This window comes from Euleptes europaea, chromosome 1 (assembly GCF_029931775.1).
Source record: "Euleptes europaea isolate rEulEur1 chromosome 1, rEulEur1.hap1, whole genome shotgun sequence".
In the NCBI taxonomy this organism is placed as follows: Eukaryota; Metazoa; Chordata; class Lepidosauria; order Squamata; family Sphaerodactylidae; genus Euleptes; species Euleptes europaea.
In genome coordinates, this window is record NC_079312.1 from 134,514,371 (window position 1) to 134,540,387 (window position 26,017).

General features: G+C 44.3%; 1 protein-coding gene across 1 annotated transcript; it reads left to right on the top strand.

Moving 5' to 3' along the window:
- The first annotated feature begins 3,165 nt into the window (after nt 1–3,165).
- SLC26A11 (solute carrier family 26 member 11) lies at nt 3,166–24,859 on the top strand. Its single transcript, XM_056853639.1, is given in 16 exon segments — nt 3,166–3,394; nt 3,968–4,160; nt 5,444–5,529; nt 7,565–7,644; nt 8,417–8,559; nt 10,957–11,132; nt 11,924–11,996; nt 12,846–12,896; nt 13,218–13,278; nt 13,927–13,982; nt 16,241–16,381; nt 19,960–20,087; nt 21,265–21,364; nt 22,314–22,447; nt 23,959–24,031; nt 24,734–24,859. Coding segments are annotated over 16 exon segments (1,779 nt in total). The 5' UTR covers nt 3,166–3,202; the 3' UTR covers nt 24,826–24,859.
- Nucleotides 24,860–26,017: the final 1,158 nt, after the last annotated feature.

A 26,017-nucleotide genomic window follows, 5' to 3' on the forward strand; every position in this document is an offset into this window, starting at 1 on the left:
ATAAAAAAAATAGGACATTTTGGAGGGCTTTCATTCATAGGGTCGCCATGAGTCGGAAGCGAGTTGACGGCACTTAACACACACACACGGGGGTGGGGGAGGGATCGGGTGGAGGCCGCCCTGGGGGCGGGGGGGGGGCAGGTGGCCTGGCGGCTTTGGAGAGGCCCATGGGAAGGAAATTGGGCTGTCGGGCCGGTGAGCACCAGGGGTCGGTCCTGCTGCGGTCTCGTTTTGCCAGACTTGGGCATTTGCAACTCTTCTTCGTTGTTTGCTTTTTTTTTTATTTTTTTTGGGAAACCTGGCCAGCTCTGTGTCTAAAACCCTGAACTGCCCTACATTGGTTCTAAGGCTGCGGGGTTCTGGTGCTTTATTTCTGCCCTTAGAAGGCTGCCCGGGGATAATCCGAGCAACAGGTTGGCCACAAAATCTGTTTTAGGCTTTAGTTCTTCCTGGAGCGTGTGAATAGCGCGTAGGCGTTTGAGCATATGCAGAGTGCGCCTCCCTTGCCGCTGAGAAGATAGAGAGCCTGCTCATCTAGGATAAGAGGAACCTTTATATGACCTTTAGCCATATAGTGCTTCTTAGATGCTGTGTGTGTGTGTGTGTTAAGTGCCGTCAAGTCGCTTCCGACTCATGGCGACCCTATGAATGAAAGTCCTCCAAAATGTCCTGTCTTGGACAGCCTTGCTCAGATCTTGCAAATTGAAGGCCGTGGCTCCCTTGATTGAGTCAGCCCATCTCTTGTTGGGGCTGCCTCTTTTCCTGCTGGGAACATCCAATTATTTTTAAAGGGCAGTGCTGCAGTCATCCTCTGTTCTAGAAAGTATATAACTGAAGCTTGAGATTAGGGGTATCCTATCCAGGTCTTTTCTCTGGGGATGTTATTTCCAAAGTTTTTATGCCATTTTTCTGTTTAATGACTATGCAAAGCGCTGCATTATACCGATTGCCCAAACCTATGCTGGTAATAAATGCCGCTGCAGTCAAGGGGATTTACTCCTGAGTAGAGTCATCAGTAATTAGAAGGAATTTAAACTGTTATAGTTCCCCCTCAAAAGAAGGTGTTACTGGCAGTGTTGTTGGTAGGGCCTGGCCAATCTTTGGTGCCTTTTGTTTACAGCTATAGCAGCTACTTTGACCCTGGCTCGCTTGTAAAAGTAACAGCGGATCTGCGCAGCGTTATTTTTTTCAGGGTAGCCGTCACGGACCGAGGGGAAGAACGTCCTTTCAATGAAATTACGTCTGTCAGAAAGGCTTGGTGAGGTAAAAGTTCAAAACAACAGATTTTATTAACAGCAGCAATGTAGGATGAGGATTTAAACAGGCAAACTTGGGCTGTTACCGCACTAGGTATTCCCAGCGATGTATCAAGCGTTTGGAAATGTTATAAAAAATATCGCTTTAAAAGGGTTTTTGGATGCCACGGCTAAAAAATGGTTGGAAGACGTCTTCACAGCTAAAGGGGCCAAACAAAGTGCGAACAGTATTTTTTATAACAGTTTCAAACTCTTAATACAGCGGTGGGAATACATAGAAAGTGTGAACAGTCTTTTTAATAACATTTTCAAACTCTTAATACATTTCTGGGAATACCTAGTGCGGGAACAGCCTTAGTTTCAGAACGGTCATAGGATGGTTATAAACAAATAAAGAGTAAGTACTTCACACTTAAATATAAGCAAAAGAGGATTGATTGTTTTCAGGTGGTAACACCAAATTCATTTCAAAATGCTGGATACTTGTTTTCACTGAGAGGCTTGCTTTAGTTTATCGGTTACTCGTTCAGATTTCACTCGAGTTCACTTGAAACACAAGGTTGCTTCTGTTTTCTGGAGTAAGGGACTACAGAAACCACTTCCCCTGTTTAATCCTTAAACTGGACTGGGTTCACTCTGGGCTCCGGAGGATGATTCTCCTCAACCCTTTAGGGATCCCTCAATGCACCTGAGTTGGCTTCCCTCTCCCTGGTTTTTGGAGAACTCTCTTTCCCTCGGGGCCGTCTCCCAATTTCAATACCAAGACGCACTCTGTACACTCAGAGTTCGCGTCCTTATGCACCAGTTGCTGACCCTGTCTCGGTCAAACAACTTAAAATCCTTTGATTTTAACGCCTGGGGACAAATCCTCCTTAGACAGCCCACACCTCTCACTAGCTCTGTCCGTGCAGAACTGACTCTATCTCCCTGCCTGAGTTCTGAATGTTACCCTTTCCTTAGCCAGCCCCAGAAGTCCTTAGCTGTCAATCAGCTGGCTCCTAAGCTAAAACAACGTCCTGGATTCTTGCATTCTTCACAATAGCTTCGAAACAGCAGAGCAAGCTGGAACCTGGGCCCGCAGAAATCTCTGTGATAGGACAAGAGAGGTTGAGAAGCCCCCCCTCCCATGCGGTACAGCAGTTTGGGGGTAACGCAGCCAGCGTGGCCTTGTGCTATCACCGGTTGACACACAGAGAGATTTCCTTTTGCAGTCTCCGGAGGCAAAAGAGGAGAGAGAGAAACGATTTACGCGGAGGCAGAGTTCACCTTCTTCCTAGCTCATAAACTCAAATCCTTTTTGCCAAGCCTGGTGATTCCTATTGCATTCTGTTCTGCATAGAGGTGTTCTCCCATTGTAAGAGTTTCCCATTTGTGTGTGCAGTGTACTGATATTGAGCACTCCGGGATGTGATTTTGTATTCTCATTACCCAGTTTTCAAGAAATGCCGCTTCATACATATGAAGTAGCTGAAGCCACAGCACACAGTGTACCTGGGTCTAGCTCTGAGCCCTTTCCCCCCAAATGCCTACTGGTGAGGACAGAGAAAGAATCCAGGCTATAGTATATTATGTCTGGATTCAGAACTCATTGAGAATCATCCCCAAGCACCATTCTGCTATACTGGTTGTAATTAATGTAAGCTGCTTTGGGATCCAGTTTTTTACTAAAATAAAATACAGTACGCTCTCTAGACTCTAAGTGTTGATATGCTGTCAACATTTGAAACAGAGAATTGTCAGAATAACCATGGCTGCTCCAATTCCTCTTCTCAGGTGTACCTATACCCTTCTCGGTGCCAGAATGGGATGTTTTTTGTGTTTTTTTGGGCAGTGACCATTTCAGATGACACCTTCTCTTTCACTGCACTCCTGACCTCGAGATGCCTCCAAGGTGTTGTTATGGCTGGACCCACAATGAATTAGTCTGAACAACTATAAGTCCTGCCATGGCAGGGAGAAACCAGGGGTGCCGGGATCGATGGTACCAAATGGCCCAGAAGAGATTGCCGGTGCTAAGATGGCTTCCCAGGTATTCTCTGCAGTGGCTGCAGCTCGATATCATTGCGGGACTCACTGTGGGGCTGACCGTTGTGCCGCAAGCTCTTGCCTACGCTGAGGTGGCTGGCCTCCCGATGCAGGTGAGGCGGTTGAGCCAGGAGTTTCTGTAAGGAGCTTCTGTAACCATGTTTATTAAAAAAACACCATTCAGTAGCTGAAAATAATATCTGTAAAGCAACCATCAGGATCGAAGTGGACCATAAAAACAGCTATTTATTTGCATCACTAAATGAATTGGTGCAGTAAATTTCCTCTCTTTGTATGAAATGTAAGTTTAACTGTAAAATAAAGATAAACCTGTGATATGTTGTGTGGGGTGTATGTGTATTGTATTCTGATAGCAAGAACTACCAGTTTCTCCAGACTTCTTTGCTGTTTTTTGATTCTGGTTCTACTGCCCTCTGTTATAGTATGATACGTTCCCAGACATACTATTGAAAAATTCCAGCCATGATAGTATGTTGCAGCAAGAATAAAGTGACATAATTCTGTTAGCCTTTGAAGTATCACTAGATGTCTGTTTTATTAAAAAGTTTACTAATTCCATGAAATTCCGTCTTTGAAAATGGATTTATTTTGGCCATTTCTGGCCTTTGTTCCTACATCACTATACTTAATACCCAATGTTTTCCCCCCTCCCCCTTTTCTTACAGTATGGCTTCTATTCCTCCTTCATGGGCTGCTTCATCTATTGTCTCTTGGGGACAGCGAAGGATGTGACATTGGGTCCTACAGCTATCATGTCACTACTAGTTTCTTCCTATGCATTCCATGACCCTGCTTATGCCATCCTGCTTACGTTCCTCTCAGGCTGCATCCAGTTAGTCATGGGGCTCCTACATCTTGGTAAGATGTGGTCAGTGGTGTTTTGGATCAATCAGTCATTTGTCAAACCCACAGTCAACCTAGCCAGAGCAAGATGCTTTAGAAAACATCACTGGAAAGAGGACGGGGCAGAAGAAAATCAGTTCCTGCTGTCTATTTCAAAGTTCTCATAAAAAGGACACTGAGATGTGAGGATGCTTCCTTGGTCCTCCATGAATTAGTGCCATTTATCATTCCAGCAATTAAGAACATAAGAATAGCCCTGCTGGGTCAGACCCATGGTCCATCTTGTCCAGTATCCTGTTTCACATGATGGTCAACTAGTTGTGATGGTGGGTCAGCAAATAGACCAAGGCTTTCCCATAATGTTGCCTCCTAGAACTGGTACTTAGAGGTTTGCTGCCTTTGAATGTGGAGGGTCCCTGTAGTTGCCATGGCTAGTAGCCATTGATGGGCCTATCCACCATGAATCTGTCTGATGAACTCTTAAAGAAATCTATGCTTGTGGCCATCACTATGTCCACTGGCAATGAATCCCACAGTTCATTTACTCATTGCATAATTATCTGTTACTGTCTGCCTACAGAGGTTCCCAAACTGTTCTCCAAGGAGCACTTGGTGCTCCGCGAAACATCTCTTAGTGCTCCGTGAAGGAATTGGAAAGAAAAATACTACTGTCATTCAGTTTAGTATATAGGTGCTAGGTGAAAATTAGTGCTCCGTCATGAATTTCTCTCCTGAAATGTGCTCCATGACTCAAAAAGTTTGGGAAACTCTGGCCTACGCTTTTGCTATGCCTGTGCATGTGTGCCTTGATCAGTGAGTGTACTACAAGGAAGACTAATGTGCTTATTTGAATAGTTAGAGTGTTGGGCTAGGTCTGGGGAAACCTGGGTTCAAATCCCCACTCTGCCATGAAGCTCACTGGCTGATCTTGGGCCTGTTATTCTCTCTCTCAGCCTAACCTACGTCTTGGGATTTTGGGGAGGATAAAATGGAGGAGAGGAGAACTCCTCTGAGCTCCTTAGCTGTATAATCAAGCTCTCTCATGATTCTTTGCTTTAATTTGATGGTTTCAAGGCTAGCTTTACCAGATGGTAAACATGGATTTCTGCCTGGAACCCTACTTCATGTGTGAACTTTTGATGTAGTAGAAAATGGGTCTTCTCTTCCCAGCATCTCAGTTGTCCGTTGCTGCCCAGGAACATCAGGAAGCCAAGCAAAATACTGAGAACAGGATGACATGCGATTGGTTATATTGGGGCCTGTCCTCACAAAGCTAAATGAGGTTCTCTTCATTTCAGGTTTCCTCCTAGATTTCATCTCATATCCTGTCATCAGAGGGTTCACTTCAGCTGCTGCAGTCACCATTAGCTTCAACCAGGTCAAGGTAGACTCTTCCTTGCTCAGCTGGTTCTTGTTCTAACAGTCCTGGTTATATGGGCTGTTGATCTGACACACTTTTGTTAAACTTTCCCAGATGTTCAGCTGCTAAATATGTCTTCCCAAAATGTGTCTCATTGAGTGAATGGCTTAGTGGGAGTTTGTGGGGTGAGGTTAACGAATGATACTGGAAGTTGGTTGATTCAAATTTTTTAAAAGATGTATAAACGGCCTTGCATAAAACTAGGGAAAATTGCCCTTCATTCTGGTGTGCTGTTCTTTATAAAGGGGCTCTGGCATTTGTGAGGAGGAAACATCTTAAATTTTACACATTCAAAGCAAACAAGCCTAAGCATTAACCTTCATATGACGTAGAAATAATTTTAGAAAAGAGCAAGAGTCCAGTGGCACCTTAAAGACTAACAAAATTCAGATATCTGAAGAAGTGAGCTGTAGCTCATGAAAACTGATACCCTGCCAGAATTTTTGTTAGTCTTTAAGGTGCTACTGGACTCTTGCTCTTTTCTACTGCTGATGAGAGACTGACATGGCTACCTATTGTGATCTATCTTGATAGATACAATATGACATAGATTCAATATAAAGACCTCCACTTGTCCTCCTATACAAGGGTGGAAGGCCTGTCTGCTCCCCATTTTATGTCAGGTCTATGCAATTATTGTATTGAGCTCTATCTGAAAATGGAATGAAGTCTGTCTGTGATCTAGCTAGCAATCTCTGTTGCTTTTCTTGCTGATAGACCCATTGATTGATGTGGTGAGTTGAGGCACTTTTGTGATATGGTTCAAAATGAAAAGCACTCAAATATCTGAGTTATTGGGTGGCGGGGTTAACTGGCTTTTTTAACTTAACCAATTATAGAAGAGATCTGAGGAGCAAACATGCTGAAATTATTGGGCTATCTGTAAATGTTGATATTTGCATTTCTTATCTGTAGTCCCAGATGTTTCCCTGTATCCCACCTAACTGTAAATGCTGCTATTGACTTGTAATACTTGGAAGTGTGAGTGGCTGAACCAATCTGGCTGATTCCTGTCTGTGTCTTTAAACACTGTTGGATCTGATGTGACAGAAATGTTTCCTGTGTGGTTGACCTCAGCCAGCTATTTACAAGAGGATGCATAAGGGTTGCTGGTTCCAAGAAGCAGTTTTGAGCTGTGGGTAGCCACTATTTCTTTTGACACAGGTTTCAGAGAGGCTCAGGCAGGCTAGAAAACAGTCCTTGATGAGCAAGTACTCTAGCAGAGGTTGTTCAGGAGGAGAAGCTAGGCATAAAAAGCAATTTTATTTTGGCAGGGGGATTACAGAGTTTAAAAGTTCGCAACGTAAATTAGATAACTGAATACGTATGTGGGGTTTTTTTTGTCAAAAAATAGTCAAAGCTATCTATTCATACTTTATAATGGTACATCTTTGTCCAATCTAAAACTATGAACAAAATTTTACAATGGGAATTAAGTGGTTATTTGTGGATCTTTAATATTTATTAATTAAAACTTTAATATTTATTGTTCTTTAAAAATGTGACATTTTATAAATGGTATGTGAAATATTGGCACGTATGTGGACATTGAAATGTATTTCTAAGGTTAGTGCAAACAGAGCTGCTGTCCAAAGCATATTTTGATGCAATTTCATGTTCCATGTAAATTAGCATACTTAAGACTGAGATGTGAGGAAGATAATGGGAAAAGCATACGGTACCTCATTTGTTGTCTATAAGTTTGCTGACAAGTCTCTGCTAGCAAGTACTGTCAATGCATATTTTCCCTTAAGCTACAGGCCTCCCTTAAGGTACAGGCCTCTTGGTTAGCCTTAAGGGGCTGACAGTCCCCTGTTTCTGGCTGGGGAAAGAGACAAACCTCTAGCATTGCTCTGAGATTACCAACCCTGCTTTGTTTCAGATGGTCTCAGGGTTCCATGCAGCATAGTTCCTTAGACTGTTACTCTTCTTCATCTACATAACCTCCTTCTGTGTGATGTAATTACACCAACCTGGTTTGTGGGTTTTGTTTGCATAGGCACTCCTTGGCTTGCAGAATATCCCACGGCAGTTTTTCCTGCAGTTGTATTACACCTTCTCCAGAATTGGAGAGACAAGGTAAATGGATCTCTCCATGCCTGTCTTCTCCCTTCCTTTTTAATTCCTTATTGTCAGGTTGTCTCAAATAATGCATAAAAGTAGTATCTAGTACATGGCTGGGAAGAATAAAACTTCTTGGACTCTGCCAGGCCTAAGCAGTTTGTTTCCCAGCATCCTTGCTTGGTTCTTGAATTTCATGAAACTTGGTCTCACCAAGTGTGTTTCTTCAGGAAGCCTATATGTAGGCACCTATGATAGAGTGGAAAACTGGGCTGTTAGTGAGAGCGTGAGAACAATGTGCTTTTAAGCTATAGCCTCCTCCGTAAAGGCTAGAGTCTCCTTTTAAAATAAGGCTGTGCTGATTACTTGTACAGCTACAGAAATCAGAAGGATTCCTAATATGTAGCCTTGCTGTGCTTTGTACTGGATTGGAATATAGATGCAGGCATTGTATTACATATATCTGGAGCATGCAGAATCTGGCATGCAGTTCCCATGAAAGCAGAACCACCCAAATATACTTCTGGCGTATTCTGAGCAAGGATGCTAAAATACACATACTTTTGTAAAGGAGTGGACCTCGATAAAAAAACGTGGACCTCGATATAACCAAATCTTCTGATATGCATAACTTATTTAACTAGCAAGAAACTAGTTTGGGTTTTGGCCTGTTGGGTGTCTATGACTAGGTCCAGTGGCTCTACAGGAAGGAGCCATTCTCAGAAGGGGATTGTGATTGATCGGGGTTCCTTTCAAGCCAGTTACTAATATGATTATAACTTGTGTGCAGAGCAGGGGATGCCATTCTTGGGCTGATCTGCCTGATCATGCTTGCAGGACTGCACCAAATGAAAAACCACATCCCCAGGGTGTACTGGATGGACAGGTTGTCTGTCAGGATCAGCCGGCTTATTGTCTGGGTAACAGCAACAGGTTTGTCTGTTCTGTCTTGCATGCTAGTTTTTAGCTCACCCCTTTCCTTGCAGAGTGCTGCATTGTATTGCTCTCGTGGTGGCAAAGTCACTGGTGTTGATTGGCTGTGTTGGAATGATGGCTCTGAATGTTCAGTTGCTCAAGGAATAAAACAATCTGCAGTCCAGCTTCTGTGAAGGAAGTCAGTGTTATGAGCTTTGCTGGGCTTTAAACTTCATGGGATGGCTGAGGACTGAGAAGAAGGGGAGAGGCTAAACAGTAGAGAAAGATGATGCAGAGGAAAGACTATAAGAAACAGCAGTCTAAAGGAGGGTGGGTTGACAATGGAGGCAGTGATTGGAAGGGGAACAAGGAGTTGAGGCAAGATCACATGGGGATATGGGAAGGAAGGAATGTTAAGGAAGGCTGAAGTTACAGGATAACTAAAGGACCAGGTAGCCCATTGCCTTATGGGAAAAGAAGATGGAGATATGAAACTGAAGAAAAGCCAGGCTGAAAACAGGACTGTGGCAAAACTATAAATAGGATGCAGAGACAGGAAGGGTTGGGCACTATTGGCAGGCAGGAAATGAGCAGTCAGGGGAAAGAGCAAAGACCAAATTTCGGAATCTAGAGCCTAGCAGAGGGATTCTGCCTCCTATTCCCACAATGTCATCAGCTGGCAACCCTTAAGTGACAGCAAGAGTGAAGCCACAATAGGGGTTGGATTTCACATACTGACTAGAATTAATCAGCCAATTTTTTTGGCTGCAGGCTTCTGATTTTTCATATTTTTAATCTAGAAAGTGTGATATTTCCATGGGTTTATGATGGGCTGTGATGCTTCCCTGAAAGCATCAATCTAATCTAAGTCAGCCAGGCTAAAACCAAAGAATCCTGGATCCTTATCTGTCCGCTAAGTCACTAACTGCCCACTCTTTTCTTGGCTATGTGTGCACCCTGTAGCCTGAACACTCCCTTCTTTCAACTACTGCTTTCCTGTATTAGAATTAGATTCCAGGAATCCTGACTTTGTTCTCCGCTATAATAACTTGCTATGTATTCCCTTTCTGCATTTGGGTGTAGAATCTAGGAAGCTCGATTTCCTTTTCCTTGCTTTAACATGCTTGGCCCCCTGACCTCCAAAAGGTATGAATCCTGACTCCAGGTAGCACAAGTCTTGTCTATCTTCTCAAAACATGAACCTCGGAGATCATCCACTCTGGGCTTTTTAGATGTCTAGAGTATTCACTGCTCAAAATTTACCCATATTGACAGTTGTGAATCTTCTCCCTTGCAGCAGGATATTGAGAGGAACTGAACTTCCTCTGGAGCAGGGTGGGGTTTCCCTGTTTTTCTTTTCTTGTGATACAGAATCAAGCAGATAACAAGCGGAAGATACGCAGTGAGGTGAAAGCAGTAGTCCTTCATCCCACCAGCTCCCATGTACAGACTTGGTGGCAATCTATAAAACCTTTTTCACACTGATGAGACATGATATTAAAGAGCTCACCAAGAGTGCAGGGGATAGGTAACCTTTGGCATGTGTGCTGAATGGTGGACCACCAGACCATTTTGTTCTGTATACAGGGTGGGTCTCCCCCCCACCCCAGCACCCAAGGTGCTCTTCTGAGGTGTTGGCTGACACCTGTCATTTCTTCCTGGCTACCAGCTGTGTCTGAGGCAAGCCCCTGAGGCACTGGCGATGCCCCCGGGGCTCCATTTGCTCCCAGTGTCAGACTAAAGTACAACCCTTGTTTCTTCTCCCCCTCCTTTCTGCCGTACGTTTTCTGGCACACCAATATCTTCACAGGTACATGTTGCAATTTGTCTACTGGCACTCAAGTCAAAAAAGATGTATGCCTTGGCAACACAGTTAATCTTTATGCTTGCCACCTCAACCATCATTGGCTACGTTCAGATATAATGACGAACAGAGGCTTGTCTGCAGTGTACACCAACATAGCGTGTACACTTGCCTCCTCCCTCCTATTGTGCGTGAAGCACAACTGAAAACTTCCTGGTTTCGGAAGCCTTAAATCATGCTCTGATTCTCCATGACTGCTGAACACAAGGACCTTGGAATTAGGATCCTAAACTGGACTAAGTTGAAGATTAAAATCCTAGGACCTGGAGAGCAAACTTCAGTTTTCCTGGGCCCGAGTGTTCAGATGTTCTGGCAAATTGGAGCAGAACTGGAGGCTTCCTAAAGCAGGAAACCTTCAGTCCCCCTACATGAATTAGGGGAAGGGTGGGAAGAGTGAGGGAGAACACACAAGCACAGCAAAAGCTGTGTTTGTGCCAGTGGCAGACAAACTTTTGTTTGTCATTTTATCGGAGTGCGGCTTCTGCCCTTAATGTCATCACTGACATTTGGAAATGCAGTTTTGTTATAAGAATCTCTTCTCTTTCTTACAGCTCGTAATGCTCTGGTGGTCCTGTTTGCTAGTCTGGTGGCCTACTCCTTCCAAGTGACAGGCTCCCAGCCGTTCACCCTCACAGGGACAATACCCCAAGGACTCCCTCCTTTCCAGCCACCACCATTCTCCAAGGTGACAGCCAACAAGACCGTCCACTTTGGAGAGATGGTGCAGGTGGGTATTTGGTTTTTTATTTGTGTAGGTGTATATGTCCCCCTGGACAAGGGGGAAAAATCACAAGCTTTTTATTTAAACTCTTTAAAAACAACAAAACAAGCATAACTAAATCAGTAAATCCTGGAGTGGATCATACCCCTGTTCCCTGACTCCACTGAGCAAAGTTTAAAACCTTCCTCCAGCCTAAGGAGACTGCCTCCCTCTTAAGTGGCTCTTCTATTGGAGGGAGAGCCACCTAAATTGAAAGAGGCCTCCTTAGGCTGGAAGAAGGCTACTTGGAGGATGTTTGGATCTACCTCCCTGACTTTCCTACTAACATCATAGTGCTGATTTTGGCAAGTTCTTCGTTGAGTTAAGGGGATGTTGGTATCCACTTGGAATTGCTTAGCAATTTGTCCATTTTCAGCGTTCAATGCAGGTAGAACCTTAGCTTGGACTTTGGGAGTTAGCCCTTTTATTCCTGGGCAGTCCATAAGGCCCACCTTCTTCTGCTTCCATGGGTCGGGCTGTGCATTTCATCCTTGCTCTTCTAGGTTACAGTATGGTGACTCTTACAATCTTGGGAGGTATCAGGTCTGATTTGTGGGAGAGGTACTGATCTATGTTGTAGTGGGAAAAGTTTGGTTTGGAGGGAGATAATTTCAGTTCCTGCGTAAAGATAACTAGGGTGCCTCAGGAAAATCATGATCGCTTTGCAAGCCAGTGTGGTGGTTAGAGTGTTGCACCAGGTTCATAGAACAGTGCTGTTTTCGGTTAATTAAGTGCATCCTTTTATGTCCCCTTTACAGGCAATGGGAGCTGGCTTAGCTGTGGTACCACTCATGGGGCTACTGGAGACGGTGGCGATCGCCAAGGCATTTGGTAGGGTCTGTATGGGCCCCAAATGATGGGGAAAGCTGTGTTTCTGAGACTTGCAGAAGGAGGGCTTATTGCTCTCTAGGTTTCCAGGCAGTTACTTGAGGAAAGAGTAAGAAAAGATTGCATTTAAACTGTGACCCTTAGATTCCTGACATTTACCATGTTAGCTGGGTGGCAATCTCCCCCCACCCCGCATCCAGCTATGTGGAAATCACAGGGAAAGATGCATGCAGTCTGCCCCACTACTGCAATCTCATTTGTTGTCCATCAGCCCTGCACCTTGGTGACACAGTATTGGATAATGGTTACAATGTTGGACTAGGATCTGGGAGACCCAGATTTGAATTCCCACTCACCATGGAAGCTTGCTTGGTGACCTTGGGCCATTCACGCCCTTCCACCCTAACCTACTTCACAGGGTTGTTGTGAGGATAAAATGCAGGGTAGGAGACCAACATAAGCCGGTTTGTATCACCATTGGGAACAAAGGTGGGAACAAATTAAGTAAATAAATATTGCACCACACAGAAGCCTCTCCCACAGTGTCAGGTATGACCGTGAAATGGGCACAATTTCTGTCAGAATCATGAATTGAAGTAAGGAAGGTTCTCCTAGGTTAATACCTGTTTCTGCACCCTACCTTGGAAGGAGAAAGCATAGCATTATCCAGTGAGAAAGGTGTGTGGGGGGGTAGGAGATGGAAAATGGATCCAGGATTGGTTACAGCTCCTCATTCCTTGTTAGTTGTTGTGCTCCCTTTTGCTTGCTGCAATGTATTGTGGGGCTCTTAGACAGGGGAACCCATAACAAAGCGGGTCTAACCTGCCTCTTAATTTCTCTCTTTCCTTGTAGCTTCTCAAAATAACTACCAAATTGACCCTGATCAGTAGCTGTTAGCCATGGGTAAGAATTTTGTATGGATGGGTTGGATGCCATTGACTGGATCCAGCTGGGCCTTATATTTTGAGGGATGCCCAGACAGAGTGGAGGTATGTCTGAGATTAAGAGGCATGTCCACACAGGAAAAACATTTCTGAAATGTCTGGCAAGGACTGTTGATCAGATAAACATGTAGGAGAAAAAGGCCTTAAGGACAAATGGGACGCATGAGGAAAACAACACCCTCACTCCCCATCTTGGCATTGTCCTTAAAGTCATTGTGGTGAGCCCGGGACGTGGGACTCTCCGTCTTTAATTTCTTAACCTCTCTTCTTCCATCTCCAGGTTTCACCAACCTCTTTGGATCATTTGTCTCATCCTATCCCGTCACAGGTAGCTTTGGCCGGTGAGTAAAAGCTACAGTGGGTGAGACCACCTTCATGTGACAGGTGCATCAACTGTACTAAAGGTGTGAGCTGGCTTGAGGGTAGTAGAGTCAGTTCAGTTCAGTTTATTTACAGTCATTTGACCAGCAAAGTAGTAGAGTCTAGCCCTGTGATTCGCTGCAGGTCAGTGCATTCTCAAAATCACTTCCCAGTTAAAACACTTTAACTGCCCAGTTGTGTACACCTGCTGATTTGAACCTATTTCAGTGATCACGAATAGAGGTGGGGCCAGCTAATTGATGTTTTAGGTTCTACTGTTTAGTTGTGCTTGTTTTTATTACTGATGTATATTGTAGGGCATTTTGAAAGCCCAGTATAGCTGGTTTAAGTAAGGCATACATTTTAATAGAAATAAGACCCCTAGATTAATTAACATGGAGTACAAGGGGTAGGTGGTGGTTGAGGCTTGGAGGGTAGCAGGAAAGCGCTGGGCTGACCTCAGGCTTCAGAAGAACTGCCTGCTGGACAGTCAAAAACCAGTATGTCTTTGAATCCAGGTAAATACTGCAAAGACCTTGTTCTTTTTAACCTGTCCACTTTTCCAGCTTCCCCTATGTCTTAATTGTTACGATTGCTTCTCCTAATGACGGGGTTTGCTTGTGTTACAGTACAGCAGTGAATGCGCAGACTGGGGTGTGCAGCCCTGCAGGAGGACTAATCACAGGTAGGCATGGTTAATGGCTATTACCTGTCAGAACTACCATATCATTAACTGTTCTTCTTACCCCTTTGGAGATGAAACCTGGACCACATTTGGGAAGAGATCATAGAGTAACCTGTCCAGAAATAGATAGTTATAGCAAGTAGAAAACCTGCTACTATGAATGCCATTGAAGAATTTTGTGTATGTTCATATTGTGTGAAATTTTTGACTGTCCAGCAGGCAGTTCTTCTGAAGCCTGAGGTCAGCTCATGCTAACCTGATGCCCAGTTATTTTTGGGCTACTGGTGTTAACAGGATACTGTGTAAGGATGTGTTAGAAAGCCTCTAGTGGGTTTCAGAACAAGGCAGGTGGGAACCCACAAGGACTTGGGAGAGGCATCTCATTTCCTCATCCTCCCGCTATTTCCTCGTTCCTTTTCCCGAAAGCCCCCATAGCCTCTCCCCTTTTTCTGCTTCCTTCTCTCCTTCCAATCCAACATCTAACCTACATTTATCTGCCCCTCTGTATTCAGCTTTCCCTCTTCCTGCTGGCAGCCACTACCTAGGAAAAAGTATGTCCCAGTTGTGTGGTTCTGCCCACAGGGCCAGGCCCACTTACATGGTAGGAAACCCTCAAGAACTTGTGAGGGGGCACCTCGCTTCCCTCTGTTTCCCCTCCCCACACTGTTTCCTCTTTCCCTCTTCCTGGCAACTCCACATCCTCTCCCTCTTCCCTGCCTCATTCTCTCCTTCTCAGCCATTCACTAACCTACCTTTTATGTGCCTCTAATCTTCATCTGTATTTATTATTTATTTACTTCATTTATAACCCACCTTTATCCTCAGTGGGGGACCAAAGCAGCTTACATTATTTTCCTCTCCTTTTTAATCCTCACAGCAACTCTGTGAGGTAAGTTAGGCTGAAAGTCTGTGATTAATCTAAAATCACCCCCCTGAACTTCCACAGGAAGATGGGAATTTGAACCTGGATCTCCCAGACCCTACTCCGAAGCTCTAACCGTTGCACCACTCTGGCTTTCGTATGGGTGGCTACTGTTGAACAGTAGCAAGCAGCTAGGCCTAGTTGTGTCATGCAGATCGGGAGGTATCAAGTAACCTAGTGGTTGGTGCCCAGTACTTGCCAAGCCTAGGGTTGCCAACCTCCAGGTGGGACCTGGAGATCTCCCAGAATTACAACTGATCTCCAGATGACAGAGATCTGTCTCCCTGAAGAAAATGGCTGCTTTGGAGGGTGGACTCAATGGCATTATATCTCGCTGCAGCCCCTCCCCTCCTCAGACACCATCCTAAGTTCTGCAGGAGTTTCCCAACCTGGAGCTGGCAAGCCTAGCCAGGCCTGGCCCCAATGAGTCCTCCCTGAAAGGCCGAAACAGCCCTGGAAGGGACCCTGCCACTTCCCCTGACTTTTACTTGCTGAAACCCAGCATGGGATGCTGCGGTTGTGGTTGCCTAGCAACAGCCACTGAGGGAATCTGTTTGTTAAAGCTACAGGTACTTCTTTTATAATTTGGGTTTTTTCACCCCCCAAAATGTTTTTTTTTTTTTTTGTAAAGATTTCAGATTTTTCTGCAAAGCTAGAGCATTGTTCAGGTTTGTAGAAAGATCTACCTTGCCCATTCACTGCTCCTGTCACCAGATTTAAGTATCAGATTTGTCGACTTCGCTATTAGAATATAAGATGCCTTCATTCCTAAGGAAGTGATTCATACCAGTATTAGTTAAAAATGGGTGCATCAGAGGAGAAGGTGACTTGAAATTTCTTAATAGGAATTTGTTAAGTATTCATTAACAAACACTTTGAAGTTGCTATATTAAAATTAAACAAAGATCAGTAGCCACAGAAAAATCCCAAAACAAAAGGGAGAAGCAAAAGAGGTGTTCCAAGCCATATATTGTATCAGTTATTGATCTTTGGTGATTATTATATTTCCTGTTGTCAGGATTAACCTTCTTGCTATGAAGAGGCAGCCCACTAGTGAGGCTGGGTTAACTTTATTCTTAAATTCCAGGTTGGTAGTAATGGAGTGTTTGTAATGTAGGGAGCAATCCTGTGTAGGTCTACTCAGAAGGAAGTCCCATTTTATCCAATGAAACTTCCTCCCAAGAAAGTGTTCATGGGATTGCAGCCAGGGCCTCCTGCTTGCCTCATACAGTGATGTGTCTCGTCCATCCAACCCAAATGTGTTTTGTTCTGCAGCGCCACATATTCCTGTCTTGGTGTGATGCTTGCATGACTGAGTCACTTCTTCTCTCCACAGGGGCCCTGGTACTGCTGTCTCTAGCTTACCTTACTTCTCTCTTCTACTACATCCCCAAAGCTGCTCTGGCAGCTGTCATCATCTGCGCAGTGGCTCCGATGTTTGATGCCAGGATCTTCCGCACATTATGGCAGGTTAAAAGTATGAGCATGGATGTCCTATTCCTTTCAGAATGCAAAAGTTGGGGGTTCTTGCATTGCTTCCTTATGATATTTATTTGGGTTCTTTGAAACATGGCCTGACAAACGGTCTGTTTTTTTGGCTGAAATGGAGACAGCAGGAAGGCTGGTTGCTCAGGATGGGGAGAAGCCTGGAATGTAAAAGTTACTCCTCCCTCCCTGCCTTTCCCCTACTTGTTCGATGTTCTAATAATTTCTAGAAGTGGGGAGACCTCTTGTTGCCCTGGGATGTGAAGAGGTGGAAAGAACAACATGCTGTACCTGTGGCACAAAATGTTCACTATTCATGCAGAAATTGTAGGTCATTGTAAGAAAACTAAAGTTTAGAGTTGATATTTAGACTCTGCAATAGTCAGAACGTTTTTTTGGCATACTATTTGGAACTCATGACTTTTATCTTTAAAACAGTTCTGGCAGCACCTCCACTGATCCATGCAGTTTTTCTGGAGTTGTTATCTGTGAATGTCAGCTGCTTGGAACTGAGGATCCTTTTCCATATGAAATCTGATTTGCCTCATTCCATATTTTCACATGGAGGCACTTGCATTACCTGATGTCTTCAAGACACTCTGTCCATGAGAAACTTTCCCATCCTCACAGTCTATACTGATTGGTGTGGAAACCCAGTGAACTTTCACAATGACCAAGGTCAGCGTTACTGCTGAAGATCCTGGGATAGCACCCTCAGTCACCTGCCCTGCCTTCTGTGGCCTAGCATTGCCCTTAGAGAAATTTACTGAAGAAATGCACCTCAAATCCAGGCATTCGTCTTCAAAGGATTCTTTACTTCCTCAGACAAAAATAATGGCCTGACCCCACCAGGCACTGATCTGGTTTCTTGTCTTATAAAACCTGCATCCCTTTGTAGATCCTACAACATCACAGCTTGCCTTGGAATCTGCTGACAGTCATCACAGCCACGTCTACAAGGCCCTTTGAGTTTGCTTAGCTGCCAACCTTTCCCTCCTTGGTTGTGTGTGTGTGTGTGTAAAGTGCCTTCAAGTCGCCGCCGACTTATGGCGACCCCTTTTGGGGTTTTCATGGCAAGAGACTAACAGAGGTGGTTTTTGCCAGTGACTTCCTCTGCACAGCAACCCTGGTATTCCTTGGGGGTCTCCCATCCAAATACTAACCAGGCCTAACCCTGCTTAGCTTCTGAGATCTGACGAGATCAGGCTAGTCTGGGCCATCCAGGTCATACATAGTTATATGTTGGTTATACATAGTATTTATTTCTTTATTTGCTTCATTTAAAGAATACTGGCATCTGGTGGACAAATGGAAAATTTACCATAGGAGGCTTTCTGATAGTAAATGCTGTGCATTTTCTAAAACAAGGCATAGTCACATTTCCTTTAGGAAACGCAGTCAGCTTTTTACTAGTAGAAAACCACCTATGGAAGGTTTCCCTGTTGTTCATCCATATGATACTGGAATATAATGTAGGCTTCCATCCAGCTTCTCCACCCATTTGATGGTGGTAGCCCAAGGCCCTTTTCCCACTCAGTGTTGATAAAACGAACAATACAGAATTTGGTTCTTGTAGGTTATCCGGGCTGTGTAACCGTGGGCTTGGAATTTTCTTTCCTGACGTTTCGCCAGCAACTGTGGCAGGCATCTTCAGAGTAGTAACACTGAAGGACAGTGTCTCTCAGTGTCAAGGGTGTAGGAAGAGTAATATATAGTCAGAAAGGGGTTGGGTTTGAGCTGAGTATTGTCCTGCAAAAGTATTGTCCTGTAAGTATCAAGATAATGTGCTAATGAGGGTATGGTATGTTAATATGGAACCATTGTATCCTGAAGTGATCTGTTAATGTGTGTAATCCAAAGCTAATCTGTATGGCTATTGTTGAATGTTGTCTTTGTCTGGAGGTTTTTCAGGGCAGGAAGCCAAGCCTTATTCATTCTTAAACTCTCCTCTTTTCTGTTAAAGTTGTGCTGATGTTTATGAATTTCAATGGCTTCTCTGTGCAATCTGACAAAATAGTTGGTAGAATTGTCCAGTCTTTCAGTGTCTTGGAATAAGACCCTGTGTCCTGTTTGTGTCAGTCCATGTTCAGCCACTGCTGATTTCTCAGGTTGGCCAAGTCTGCAGTATCTTTCATGTTCTTTTATCCTTGTTTGTATGCTGCGTTTTGTGGTCCCGATGTAAACTTCTCCACAGCTGCAAGGTATACGATATACTCCTGCAGAGGTGAGGGGGTCTCTTTTGTCTTTTGCTGATCGTAGGCCAACCTGAGAAATCAGCAGTGGCTGAACATGGACTGACACAAACAGGACACAGGGTCTTATTCCAAGACACTGAAAGACTGGACAATTCTACCAACTATTTTGTCAGATTGCACAGAGAAGCCATTGAAATTCATAAACATCAGCACAACTTTAACAGAAAAGAGGAGAGTTTAAGAATGAATAAGGCTTGGCTTCCTGCCCTGAAAAACCTCCAGACAAAGACAACATTCAACAATAGCCATACAGATTAGCTTTGGATTACACACATTAACAGATCACTTCAGGATACAATGGTTCCATATTAACATACCATACCCTCATTAGCACATTATCTTGATACTTACAGGACAATACTTTTGCAGGACAATACTCAGCTCAAACCCAACCCCTTTCTTATATATTACTCTTCCTACACCCTTGACACTGAGAGACACTGTCCTTCAGTGTTACTACTCTGAAGATGCCTGCCACAGTTGCTGGCGAAACGTCAGGAAAGAAAATTCCAAGACCACGGTTACACAGCCCGGATAACCTACAAGAACCAATGAACTCTGACCGTGAAAGCCTTCGACAATACAGAATTTGTTTGCCTTGATGTCAACAATCCATGTGTCTGTCAGTATTTCTTTTTGACCACACTTCAAATATTGATAGGAAACTCAGCTTCAGATTTTGTGGAAACATACTTTGAGGCACAATTATTGACTGAATGTAGAAAGTGGAGTTTTGCTGTCTTCAGGAGCTTCAGTGATCCTTCCTGCTGCGTGAGTGTGTGAGCATTTCTGCATGTGTCTATCTGCACTTTTGTTTCCTATAGCTACTCTTGGATTCCTCCCTCATAGCTATTGGCTCTCACTTGTTTAATCACCCTTTCCACTGCTGTTTTCACTGGAGCTGTGCTGGAATTAGCCACATGTCATACAACAATAATGACATGGCTGTAAGGGGAAACTTCTCCTTAGGAGCGTTTGCATATTCCTACTTATCCTGTGGCTGTTGCTTTATAGTATAGGGTGGGCTTTAATATGGTCAAATGTCCCATTGCAAGAGCAGGGAATACTGAGAGAATATTAGGACTGGAATATACACGGTGTGAACATTGTCTTGTTTTGTCCTTTCCTTCCTGTTGCCTCTTACGTCCTTCACTATTAGTCACCTCAGTGCTCCCTTTGTGAGTTGCAAACTCTTTAGCAAAACCTTCATAGTGGGCAAATAAGTTTAATCTCTTTCATTATCCTGTTTCTGTCTGTATTAGCCACTTTGCTGGAGGAAGGGAGTGACTGGGAGTTGTGTGTTCATTTCCCTCAGGGCTGGACCTGGTGCCACTATGCGTGACTTTCTTGCTCTGCTTCTGGGAGATGCAGTATGGTATTATGGCAGGCGTACTGGTCTCAGCTATTCTTCTGCTCTACCCCATTGCCAGGCCACAGATAAAGGTTTGTCTGTCTTGATTTAGCTCTGGGTGGGTATGTGACTAAAAAGAGCCGTCATAGAAGAGCACTATGTCGTTTCCTCCTAGCTTCATGATGCATCTTTTCCTGCTTCTCCTGGCCTTCTTCCCATTACTTTCCCTATTGGCCTGGGGTCACAATGAGTTTCAGTGGTGACCTTGCGGTGGAAGCATGCTCACTGCTGTGTAAACGCATCTATAGAATTTTTTTTCTTTTGAGGAGTGTAGGGATATGTGTTCTTTCATTTTAGAACAGAAATTGGATTTTCACAGCACTAATTGACCTTTATATAAAACAAATCGCGGAGCGGTATTCTCCCTCCCTCTCAGATCCAGGCTCTGCAAAGCACTGATTGGCTGGCCATTGTGTTAGTCATGTTAGTTAGCTCCATCCATGTTGGGGCAAGTTCAAGGTTTAAATTGACAATGGGGGAGCTTTTCAAAATAGAATAAAGCATAAAACAAACATTAGAAGGGATAAAAGAGTTGGGCACTTGTAAAATAAATAAAGAAGGCACCTCACCTTGAAGCAAGAGGGGATCAGGAAGAGATAGCTCTGGGGCTGAAAGCCAGGGGAAAGCAGAGTTCACCCTGCAGCTGAAAAGTGTGTACCTATTCCTCTTTAAAGGTATGTGTGTCTTTACCCTTAGGTTGAAACCGGTAAAAGTTGTCCCAAGCAATGCAAAGCATTAAGGGTGAAATTTCCATTTCATGTATGTCTGTTTCTATCACCAAGCCAACTTTCAACATGGCTGAGATTTTTCATATAGAGAACAGATACAACACATTTACTCATGGTGTAATAGTTAAGAGCAGCATACTGCTCCAGTGTGGCGTAGTGGTTAACAGCGGTGAACTCGTATTCGGGTGAACCGGGTTTGTTTCCCCACTTCTACACATGAAGCCAACTGGGTGACCTTGGGCTAGTCACAGTTCTTTCAGAACTCTCTCAGTCCCACCTACCTCACAAGGTGTCTGTTGTGGAGAGAGGAAAGGAAGGTGATTGTAAGCCACTTTGAGGCTCCTTAAAAGTGGAGAAAAACGGGGTATAAAAACCATGTCTTATTTCTTTGATTTTAAAGAGTACAAGGATGGAAATCACTGGACAGTAACAAATGCCATCTTATGTTCACACCAAAACCTTCTTCCAACTTCTTCTGCAGGTTTCTGAGCAGGAGACGATACTTTTACAGCCTGCCAGTGGCCTGCATTTTCCAGCCATTGAGTTTCTCCGTAACACTGTGCACAAACAAGCTCTATCAGGTAAACTGTATAATTAGGTACCCTTGGATACAGGTGCTAGCTGTGATTAACTGTATCCAGAGGTAAAAATCTCTCAATAAAATCACCTGAGCAAAATGACCAAGCATCCTTAGTATGGGAGAACGGTATTTGCACAGAAACTGTCCCTTGAGGCCTGGGGAGATAAAACCCTGTTCAAGAACAGCTTATGTTCTTGGTCCCCAGTTCCTTTTAAAAAGAGTTGGATCCAACCAGCTTTTCTGCTGATGAAAAAGGAAGGAGGTATCCTCTTTGACCATCCATAAAGACTACACTGAGAATTATGAGACCTGCATGTACAGAAGTCTCATGGGATGAGCACTGTAGTATGGGTGGGAATTAGACTGGGTGGAAGAGCTGGCTGGATTGAACCCATTGTTTCACTGAATACTACTACATGGGTTTCAAGCAAGAAAAGAGTGTTGTACAGCCAAGCATCCTGTGTCTGAGATGGCACTTTGCAGGTCTTATGAAGGGAACTCGAAGAGGCAGCTCCTGACAGAACATCAAGGTCGCTGAGGAGCCCATCTTGCAGTGTGGAGTTTTCAGCCTTTCAGGGCTTTGTGGAGCCACTAACCTGCCCTTTTGGCATTGTCCCATTGACAGTATTGCAGATGGAATGAGGAGGCTGTTAATGGCATTGAATTGACAGTGGCACTAGGGAGTCTTCATATAGTCTCAGCCCTCTACTAAGGAAAAAGCTTATCCTTAGATATGCTGTCTTGGTTCTTCCTACCACAGTGACTTCCAGACAGCCCTCTGGAATTTCATGTTGGGTTGTGGGAAGAACTCCAAGCTGAGAGAAGGCAATGCAGCTCATAGGGGCTGGCTGAGGGTTTATAATAAGTCTTAGTCAGCCAGAATTATATCATTAGAAATAGCTGCGCTGCCTGTATTTGCCTTTCCTGATTATACCGTTGTCTGCCTTCAGTGTCTCCACTGCGCACAGTCATCCTGGATTGTACCCATGTCAATAACGTTGACTATACGGTGGTGATGGGGCTGTCAGAGCTACTTCAGGAATTCCGGTGCAGGAGAATCTCCCTGATCTTCATTAATGTACAGGTGTGTAAGAGCTCTGGCATGGGAGAGAGGTGCACACATTGTGGCTGGATAGTTATGCAGGTTTAAATGGATAGTTATGCAGGTTTAACCAGGCAGGCTTATACCCACAGTCTCAACACGTTTCTTTCCATTACTTTTAACACCCCAGCTTCTCTCATTTTAGAAAATAAACATATGTGAAAATACTTAAAAGGTTGAAATTCTTGCTTTGAGAGAAAAGGGCATCTTCAGCTCGGGTTATTTCCTTCTCTTATTCAGGGAAGCAGGAACAAAAAACAACCAGCCTTCCTGTCTCCTGGAGGAAATGACCCCTCCCCTCTCTTAGACTGCAAATTTGTTTCCTGCCTTTGAGAGGGAGAGCAGCTTTTTCAGTGCTCTGCTAGCTAGGTTTTTAGGAAACTAGTTTGTGAGGAGCCTGTGTTGCCTGAAGGGTACTTTGCCCCTCCGCCATCTTGGAACTGGCCGCTACCGGGGTTTTGCTTGGCCTCAGAGCTGGAGTTTGAGTCAGGTTGCCCCTGCTCAAACCCCGAGACCGGCCAGTTGCCCGTGATGCCTGGAAACGGACAGTCTTCTTTCCTCCCTGGCCTCCACTCCTCTTGGCCTTTTATCCTCCCACTTCCTCTTTTTCCCCGCCCCCTTTTAGTTGATAAAAGACCTTGTCTTCAGTCCTCTCGTCTGGCTGCACCTCCCGCTTCCGCCTTCCTTTTTCCACCCCACTCCCAGCTGGCAAACTTTTCCTCAGGCTCCCATCTTCTCGCCCCCGCACCATGTCCCTCCCCAGCTGATCGGGCGTCCGTGATTCTTCTGCGGCCCCAGCTGTCCTCCTGGCTGGTTTCCCAGCACTCGCCGGCAGGTCTTCGCCTGCCGCGGTGTGCCCGGGCTCGGGGCTCGGAGGCAGGGCCAACAGCCAGCTGAGCAGTGGCGGTGAAGGCGGCCGTATATTCGGCGGCGCAGCCAGGCCCCTGGCGTCTTCGGGCTTGTCTGGGCCCTGCTCATTCGGGAGCAGCTCCCCGGGTGGCCCGGCTTCTGCGGCGGACTCCCAGGTAGGTCTGGGCTGCGGGACAAGTCCCGTGAGTGCAGCAGTTGGCCGTGTCTCGGGACATAGTTTTTTAGTAGATTCAGTTTCCCTTGGAGCTTCCATATGGTTCAGTTTGGAATATGCTTGCCGGTTTGTGCTGTAATGTCTTCCTGTCTAGTTCTTCCTGTTATAGCTTGAAAATTACTGGAGTCTAAGAGAGGGGAGGGGTCATTTCCTCCAGGAGACAGGAAGGCTGGTTGTTTTTTTGTTCCTGCCTCCCTGAATAAAAGAAGGAAATAACCTGAGCTGAAGATGCCCTTTGTCTCTCAGAGCAGAAGGAGCCTTCACGGTAAGTAATCCAAGGCTCGTTCTCAGAATGTCATTTTAGAATACAGATAATCTATTTAAGATATAAGTGGCTGCTTATACAGATGGAGCACCATTATTCCACCTAACTCATTGCTCAGGCCCCCCTTTTCCTCCTATTCCACAGGCCCATGTTCTCCAAGTCTTGCTGGCTGCTGATCTGGAAGGATTCTGTAACTTTTCCAGCCTGGAGGATGCAGGTGGGTAAGGCTGGAAGGGAACCGAAGAAAATGGCTAAATCACAGTGATAACCTTGGAATGCTTCTGCAGCAAACATGCCTGCCTCCTGTCCCCATATTTAATTAGAGCAATCACATATTTGTGGGTAACAGGCTGGATTGGTCTCACAAAAATTAAGATGTATTAAAGAACCTCTCTTTTCTTCCTCAATTGCAAACACATTTTAAGATGCTGACAAAGCAGTTCTCCAAAACTACTTTCTACAAAGCATTGCATTGCCATGTGTTTCCATGACTCATTGTTCAAGTGAATGCAGAGGATAGCATTTTTGTTTAGATACAAAACCCAGAGACTTATTCATACCTGAAACTCAGTAGGTATTCTGAGGCAAGCCACTCCTTTTCAGCCATACCAATGCCCAGGGTTTAAAATGAACACAGAGTGCAATTTTTCATTTTTATTAAGTGATATCGTAGAGCATGCTAACAGATTAGGAGATGGAAGTGGGAAACGATGAAGTTAGTTTAAAATAGTAATCAGTTGTTTCAAATTAAAGTAAAGGCCACCAGATCTACCAGCTACTTTGTGCTCTCTTTATTAATGACAGTTTGGTGTCTTCCTTCCATCCATCATATACTCTTGTTATGGGTGGTCTGTGAATCAGAGGGAGTGCCTCTGCTGAATCTTTCTTCTAAACATCCTTTTATTTTTCCCTTTTGCAGAGAAGAGTTGTGAAGAGGAGCTGCGCAGAACCAGTGAAGCTTTGTTTGATGGCAGGGATGGCATACTGCCAACATCTGGAGTCATTCAGTGAGGATGCGGAGCTATTAATGCCTGTGTACAAATTCCCAAACTGAGCATGGAGACGGGTTTCAGATGCCCTGTTGATCTGTATTGTTAATCTGTGCACTTTAAGGCATGCTGGAATTCAGAAGCGGCTCAACAGCAGGGATAGTTCACTGTGAACTCTTGAAGAAATGAAGATGAAACGTCTTTGAAGTTCTAGGTGCAAGGGAAGTCAAGGGTGCCATTATTCTGGGACGCAGTGCCTCCAATTGGAAGGCTTCTGGTGTTTATAATTTATTTCTAAAGTTCATTGCTCTCCAGTAATATTGTTAAGGGAACACTAATCTGGAAAGAGAATTAATAAATTTATTATTTTTGAAATAAATGATGGAAATAAGGCAGAACGAATAAGAGAAGGGCCATCTGTCTAGCTTTGACATTTTGCTGGGAAAGCGTTCAGTTATATTGTATGCTGATGTTGCCTATTTTGACTGGAGGGCTGCCAAAACCAAGTTACATTTCCCTTTTGAAGTCAATCCACCTGCCTCTTTCCACTCATTGGTTCTAAGCTACTCTGCTGTTGTTCACACACTTCTGCAATTGTTCCACATCTGTGATATCTATCCAGATGGAGAGGTATGTGAAGAGCAATACCCCTTGCTCTGTATTGGGCATTTTCAGAATGTGACTGGGAGTATAGAAGTGTATTTGGGAGAGGCAGATCCCTTTCTCCCCACTATATATCCAGCCTTGGAAGCAGACGCCGGTGAAGCTGGATGTGCTGCTTAGTACTGGGAGGTTACCATTAAAAGGGTAATGACATCTCCTGCTTTGGTGCTAATCTTTATTTTTCTGTATAACTTTCCACAACTGCCTCATTTCGCTGCTATATGCTCCTTTGTTCCATTTTCTAGAGCAGTGGTTCCCAACCTTTTTTTGAACCAGGGACCACTAGGACTTTTTTGTTCGGTGCAGGGACCCCAAGGTTCAAAATAAAAATTCAGAGAATTTAAAAATAAACTTTAATCAAAACTGTTAGTTAAACATTAAATATTTGAATATATTTTTTATAATAGAGAACTTTTAATTGAAAATCAATGTGATTTTTGAGCTTGCATCCTTTTTACAAGCTGGGCAATTCTGGGGCTAATACTGTTGCTCAAAGCTACATGAATATCATCACTTGCTTCCAATCGATTTCTGGTCTTGTTCTTAATTAT